We start from the raw sequence: 7,800 nt of genomic DNA, 5'->3' as shown, positions 1-7,800 counted from the left end.
AGTCATTCGTAGAAATCTTGTTATGATGCTATGAAATTTTGCGAAGTAAAAAAAAAAAAAAAAAACAAGAGTATCTTTTTTGTTTGCGAGATATTATAAATAATACATATATATGTGTATGTGTGTGTGAGTATGTAAATAATATGTATAATAATATATATATTTTATATTATAATAATATATATATATTATTATAATATATATGTACATATAATGAAAAAATTTGTTCGAAAATATTTAATGAAAATTGCAAGTAAAAGAATTTACATTTTACTATAACGAAACGACACGAGCAAAATTCATTCCGGGCAACGTACAATTTGAAACTTATTATTAATCTTAACGTTTTAGAAAAATTGAAAAGACGCGATGGTGTCGCGGAAACGAATCCCCAGTGACGGTTGTTCACGTCGTCAAATTGGAATGTATGCGAAAATAAAAGGAATGTTAAAAAACGGAGGAGAAAAAAAAAGAATGCATCGAAAAGCTGAGTGGTAAACAGAGATTTCTCATAGAGTGGTAAATAAAAATTCTTTTACATTCTCGATCGATCGCTTTTTAGGTAAAAAAAAGAAATTTCTTGGTAAAGAAAAATAAAAAATAAAATAAAAGAATGTAAAAGGAATACAAATCGAATGAACAACGATTAAAATAGAGATATCGATCGGTGAACGATTTTCACGGTGGACTCGTGAAATTTGTTTAACGTTTCTCATCGCCGCGTCTTTTCGCGAATATGTATCTATCAATCATTTTATTTTTTTCCTCTCCCTCGATAAAAGTATGCCTATATACGCTATAAAATACGAGTATTATGTATAAGTTTCGTAATCACTTTCTAAACGATATTCAATTAAATTCAATAATTACAGTGATAATAATAATTATAGATTAATTATACGCCTATACATTTAACATATTTTGTACAATTGATAAGCTTCGAAGGTTCGACGTCGCATCAGAAATCTCCATTGCGCGTTTCTTTTCTATTTTTTTTCTTTTTTTCTTCTTCTTCTTCTTCTTTTTTTTTTTTTTTTTTTTTTTCACTTTCGGAATTATTATCATTCGAGAGTGCTCGATTATTCGATTTTCTCGAGAGAATCGTGGATTCGAGAACATATTTACCGAACTCCATTTTGTCAAAGTGGAAGCAGCGATCCACCGAGTCGAGCAATCGACGAGAGAACAAATCTCTCGCCGATTATTTCACGATCGACTCCGTGTATCGCAACGTTCCATGTCTTTTTCTTTTCTTTATTTTTTTTTTTTTAAATTTTAGATATTTTTTTCCATCTCGATGATGCAAAACGCGAAAATTTCGCGATCCATGTTTCGTACGAATCCGTTGTATCACTCGTCGAAACGGTGGTAAATCTCGATCCCGATTCGAGAAGAAATAAATATCAACACCGTTGAGCAAAAAAAGAAAAATCAATATCCTTTCGACGAGTACCGTTGTCACTCGTTGATGAAAAGGGACTCGGCGAGATCTTATCTTATACCCGACAATATCATTATCTGTGTATACGAACGACAAGATATTAAAAGATAAAAAGAAAAGAGGAAAGAAAAAAACGCTAACGTCGAGGAACAACGGCACGAACGGATCTCGTTTCTCTCGTCGAATCAAATAACACGCGAGTATATACGATTGTTTGATCGATAGCCGGGAGGGGAAAAAGAAAAGGGGAGGAAAAAAAAGAAAAAGAAAAAGAAAAAAGAAAAAATAATCGAAATATGTCGAAAATATCATCGACGAGGATAAATTAGAAAATTTGATCACGATCGAACGGATGCGAACTCGAGTCCCGGGTCGAGTCTCCGATCGAATTTAAACACGATGGAAGAATTGGAGAAATCGCAACGATTGGAACGATTGGCCTCGTTGTTATCACACACGATTGCGGAGCCGGTCGTGGTTAACGGTTCGATGATCTCACCTTTTTCCGATCGATAGCGACGACGACGACGAAGAAGAAGACGACGACGACGATGACGACGACGACGACGACGACGACGACGACGGGGGCGAAGATCATCGGACAACGGTGTGGTCCGCCGTCGTTCCCTTCCGTCCACGATGCTCGACGTTTCAAACTCTCTCTCGAATCACGCCCTGAGATGGACGTTGTGGTTGTTGTTTTTCTTTTTGTGCGTCTCGAGGTGCTTCATCATGTGGTCCTTCCTGATGAATCCCTTGCCGCAATTATCACAGGCGTACGGCTTTTCGCCGGTGTGGAGGCACAAGTGCCGCCTAAGGTCAGTTTTGTGGTTGAACTGCTTGGGACATATCTCGCACTTGTATGGCTTGTCACCGGCGTGCTTCTGCAGGTGCTCCGCGTGCAGGTACTCGAGGGGGAACCTCTTACCGCACTGATTGCATTTGAACGGCTTGTCGCCAGAGTGGAAGCTCTTGTTGTGTTGCGTCAGGTAGCAAGCCTTGTTGAATACCTTGTCGCATTCGATGCACTTGTGAAAGCCGTCCTGGGAAATGTAGTGCGAACCGGTGTTGGTACTGGTCACCTGATGTTCCTTGGTGATCACCGTACCGCCCTTCGTTTTGTACGAGCTGCTCTTCTCGAATTGTCTACCGACGTTCGGATTCAACTCCTCCTTCCCTTGAATCATCGAATTATTGCTCGGCAGATTGTTGTTCGCCTCGTGATGGTCCCGGGGCTGGTGAAGCGAGTGCGGCAAATGATGATGGGCTTGAAATTGGTACTGTTTGATGATCATACCGTCCGTGTTCGGTTGCATTTCCACCGCTTGCGAGTCCATATTGGTCAAGGATTCGTATCTCGGCGTCGAAGTTCTATACGGGATGAAATTCGACTCGGACGACTCGAACGATCGGTCTTGAGGAGACACGTTCTCCTCCCCGTTCAGCCCCCCCACGTTAACGGCCTGCGCTTGATTTTGGCCGATCAAAAACCCGGCTACGTTGAACTGAGTGAAGCTCGGAAGGGGCCTTTGATGATTGCTAAAGGTCCCGAAACCGGGTAAAACATCCTGAGATTGCTGCTGGTGATGATGATTCTGCTGCTGCTGTTGTTGCTGTTGTTGCAACTGTTGATTGTGCTGTTGCTGCTGCTGCTGGTGGTGTTGCTCGTGCTGGTGTTGAGATTGGTCGGTGAGCGGTAACTCGTTCATCTCATTACCAGTAGTAGTTAGCTGGATGGTGATAGACTCCAGCAGGCCCGGGATGTTGGTAGTAGTTATAACGTGGGGGGGCAAGGCGTTTGGGTACGGCTGATGAGGCATCGTAGTACCCCCCATCGCTGTGGGCGAAGCCATTGCTGGGTGGACCGAGGCCGGCGTTATGGGAGATGGAGAACTCATGTGGTGGTGCGGGTGGGACGAGCCCATTGGCGAAGGGGAATTCAGGTGGGGTGCCGGCGGTGGATGCATGGGCGATATGGGAGAACTCATGGGATGGTGGGCCGGAAGTTGGTGGCCCGACGGCGAACCCATTGGCAGGTGATGAAGTTGCTGCTGCTGTTGCTGCTGATGGCCCAGCTGAGAGGACGGGGAACCCATTTGTTGCTGATGGTGACCCGCCAACGGGGATTGGACCGGGGAATTGAGCGGCGGTACCATTGTTGAGCCCAAGTGCACCGCCGAACCCGATTGTTGGGTTAGAGACGCCGCCGCCGCCGCCGCCGCCGCCGCCGCCACAGATTCGCTGCTGCTGCTGCTGCTGCTGTTGTTGGAATTGTTGTTGTTGTTGTTGTTGCTGCTGCTGCTGTTGTTGCTGCTGTTGTAGAGACTGGTGGGCGTGTGGAGCAGGCCCCTCGCCGCCTCGCCCGAGGGACCTGCCATCAAGTTTGGGGGACTCCCGGAAGAGGATAACTCCGGCGATCTAGGCGGTGGTCCTCCGGCTCTGCCACCGGAATGGCTGTCCCTACCAGGATGGTGATGAGCGCTGATCGGCAAGTTGGCCGGATCCGGTTGATTGCTCTGTTTCACCGCATTCTTGTGCAACGTGGTGTTGTAGTGCCTCTTCAGATGGCCCGAGCTGGTGAACCACTTGTTGCACGCGGTGCAGTTGTAGGTCTTTGGCCGCCGCGCCTCGTTACTTTTCCACGATTGATTGGCCAAAGGTGGGGGTTTGGGCGGTTGTTGCAACAAACCGCCGGGTATCTGGTGGCCCGGCATCGGTTGCGTGCTCGTGATGATGGGGGAGCCCGGATGCCGCGGCGGTTCCACGCCCATGTGCTGCCCCCGAATGAATTGAGCCTGATCGGAGAGTGGCGAGACGCTCTCCATCGGACCCATCGACGACAATCCGTGATAATCGTGGGATTGCGCGGCGGCTGGCCAACCCAGCATGGAACTCACCGAATGCGATCCGCTGCGTTGCTGCTGTTGATGCTGCTGATGCATCACCTGCTGCTGATGCATCTGCATGTGCAACTCCTGTTGCTGCTGCTGATGAAGCCTCATCAACTCCTCCTCGTATCTATGAGTCTGCACTTTGTGCGAATCTAGATCGAGAATTTCCGCCTGTTCGTCCGGTTCCTGCTTCACGTCCAATTTCACTGGTTGTCCACCGTTGTAATCGTAACCCGATTGTTGTTGTTGTTGCTGCTGCTGCTGCTGTTGGCTGGGCTGAGGTGGTGACGGGTGCATTTGTTGTTGGCTCTGTTGCTGAGGACTGTTACCCAACTGTTGGTATTGTTGATGTTGGCCGGGATACGAGGCGGGCGAGTTGGAATGGCTCGTTCTCACGTGTTCACCCAATTGATTCGCGTCCTCGTACACTGCACCGCACTTGTCACATTGCAGAGGCGGACTCCTTGGACTGGTGGAACTTACGGAACTGGTGCGTTCCGGTGGAAAATGTTGTTGATGTTGGTACGGATGGTAACGCGAATAACTTCCACCGCCACTGCCCCCACCCCCACCACTGTTTTGCGTATCTTCCCTGGGCGGTGATGCGTAATGGGGATGGGGCAAGATATAGGCCTGATCGTTCTGCATAAAATAATTCGTCTCGCCGAACATCGGCGTTTGAAAGTGATTATAACTCGGACCAGAGGCCTGTTGCTGTTGTTGTTGATGATGAGTTTGTTGCTGCTGCTGCTGCTGTTGTTGCTGCTGCTGCTGCTGCTGTTGTTGTTGTTGTTGCGTCGATGGTTGTTGAGAAGACGTAGGATCTTGCGAGGGCGGCCTCGAGGAAGATTCGCTCGAGTCCGCCGGTGCGGTCACGCTATCGCGTTTAACACCCACGTGACTATTATGATTACCAGCTTTGCTGTTGTTGTTGTTACTCTCCTCCTGCTGGGCCTGGCTCGCCCACTGACTTAGCAGGTTCTCCTGGTGGTATCGCAGGTGCACTTCCAAACTTTTATCGCTTTCGAAATAAAGACCGCAATCCTTGCAATGATGCTCCGGATTCGAACTGCCACCTACGTACTGTTGTTGCTGCTGCTGTTGTTGTTCGACACTCGTCATTTCACTCATATTGTCCCTCTTTCCTCTACTCCGCGCGCTTTCGTCTCGCTTTCAGACGCCTTTCTTTCTTTCGTCTTCCGAATAAGAAAGCCTCGTCTTTGTATCTCTCTCACTCTCACTCTCTCTCTCTTTCTCTCTCCCCCCCCCTCTCTCTCTCCTTTTCTCTCTCTCTCTCTCGGTGAACAGCGCACTGTCCGTGTAACACACCGTGTTTCACTGAATCGAAAATGTCGTGTATATATATATATGTAAATATATATACACATACACAGACACACAAACACGCGCGCGTACACGCGCTCGCGCGCGCGCCAAGTTCTGATAACAGTCTGTTCTCCTGATATCGCGGTATTTCGTTCTCTCGTCGTTCACTTTCTCGATCTTATTTATTATTAATATATATCGCTGGAAAAGAGATGGGACGCGGATCACAACTCGGGACGAGGCGGTCGAACGTGGCGTGGAAACGCGTCGTCAAGTCGCGACGTCTCGCGTCTCCCTCCTTTCAACCGTCGACGAGCGTCGATACAGGTTTCCTCGCGGACCGCACATGGACGATGATGACTCGAGAAAGAAGACGCGCGAAAACAGGAGTCACGTGAGATAGCGAGCAAAGCACTTTTGCAGGGAGGACGGTTTTTTTTTTTTTTTTTTTTTTTTCTTTTACGAGAGTGGGAGGCCGAACGAAAAGAAAAGAAAGAAAAAGGAAAAAAAGCGGAGTACAGCGTGTTCTACATTTATCATATGTTGACACGTACGCCAGGTACGAAGAAGAAGGTCGAGATCAATCTCGATCGCTCCAGCTGGTGCGACTCCGACCGTATCACTGTGCGCGGCATCGTCGTCCTCGCCTCGACGATACGCTGACGACGACAAAGACGACGACCACCACCGCAACCACCACCACCACCACCACCACCACGACAATCGTATTAGCTTCGATGCTTGTTCCAAGACGCGATCACGAACCGGCTTCCCCCTTTCAGTTCCAGTGCGCGTCCACCGACGCTGTCCGTGTCCGAATGTTGAGAATCTTCTCGACGGAGGAAATACTCGTACAGAAGAAATATACGCGCGTTCGAGCGAAGGAAAATAAAAGAACGGAAAAAAAAAAAANAAAAAAAAAAAAAATAAACAATGGTTACGCGTACGATTTACATCGTTTAGGTCCACGATCGTTCGATTTCCTCGATCACTCGTCCCCGATACTTCGATAATTATCGACTATTCCTCGAAGATCGAATTCACACGGTCCAACGATAACAATCGTAACTCCTCGTCCTCGAATCATTGGTCATATCACGATCGATCACTTTTCACTTTCTTCACTGATACAATAATACGTCCATTATCTCCACGGTTTCACTTTTTCGTCCACGAGAAACTATAGCAGCAATATACCGCACGGTCGTTCGATCACGTCGTACGCTCACGATAAATAAGTACGGAGCACCGAGAATTTCGTACTATGATCGAAATTCATCGAAATCTGGAAAAGATGAAACGTGTATGCGTGTGCGATCGTGTGCGTGTAACACGCGGGCAAGAGACGAACGGTTGGTTGGTTTATCCTTCGAACTGCGATTGTAAATAGCTGGGAGATCGTCCTCAACCTCGTGTATCTCCCTCCTTTTACTCCTCGCCCCTCCCTTCCGGCGGGATCGCTCGTTCACTCCTTCTCTCTTTCTCTCTCCCCCCCCTTCTTTCTCTCTCACTCTAATCTATTCACACACTCTCCAGAACCGCGTCGTACGACCGCCGGTACTGTTCTGTCGGTTGGAATTCCGGAGTTTCGTTCGAGTCCTCGGGCTCGCGCCAAGGCACTGCTCTCTCTCCCTGCTTTCCAAGCCTTCTCTGCCATCCCCTCTATACCGTCGCTTGCTAGCTCACATACTGCCTCTTCCAACCATCTCGACTCTCTCTCCTCGATGCCGACTTCTTCCCCTCTCTTCTTCTACGCCTCTACGCCGACGAATGATGCTCCCTCTCTCTCTCTCACTCTCTCTCTTTCTCTATCCTATTCTCCACACTCTGCGTACTCTCTCGCTCTCCAACAGTTTCTCTCCTTCTTCCTTCTTAACGTTACTACGCCCGATCCTACTCTCTCTTTCCAATTTTCTCTCCGGTTTGTCTTCCCTCTTTCTCTCTCACTCTCTCTCTGTCTCTCTCTCTCTTTCTCTCTCTATTTCAACTACCTCCCCACCTCCCTCTTCTACGGTTTACGAGAATAACACCTTTCTCCGTTCGATCCACTCGTCTTCCTTCCTTTTCTCGCTCTCTAATCTCGCCCCTTCCTTTTCCCTTCCACGTTCCCGCCGCTATACCCCGCCTTGTCTCTCTAACAGT

The 7,800-nt window shown here is 47.9% G+C and overlaps 1 protein-coding gene across 1 annotated transcript; it reads right to left on the bottom strand.

Annotated features, from left to right (window-relative positions):
* Positions 1–2,109: 2,109 nt before the first annotated feature.
* On the bottom strand, positions 2,110–5,463 carry LOC122720957 (myb-like protein Q). The gene has a single exon (XM_043948100.1). The coding sequence runs from the start codon at positions 5,461–5,463 to the stop codon at positions 2,110–2,112; it is 3,354 nt and encodes a 1,117-aa protein (XP_043804035.1).
* Positions 5,464–7,800: the final 2,337 nt, after the last annotated feature.

This window comes from Apis laboriosa, unplaced genomic scaffold, assembly GCF_014066325.1.
Source record: "Apis laboriosa isolate Shangri-la unplaced genomic scaffold, ASM1406632v1 scaffold13_cov153, whole genome shotgun sequence".
Taxonomy (NCBI): domain Eukaryota; kingdom Metazoa; phylum Arthropoda; class Insecta; order Hymenoptera; family Apidae; genus Apis; species Apis laboriosa.
Note: the sequence above shows the minus strand (reverse complement) of the source record. Positions and strands in the feature narration are given on the sequence as shown.

Bases quoted from the DNA above. Each gene is read 5' to 3' on its own strand.
- LOC122720957 (XM_043948100.1), bottom strand. From the start codon at position 5,463: ATGAGTGAAATGACGAGTGTCGAACAACAACAGCAGCAGCAACAACAG.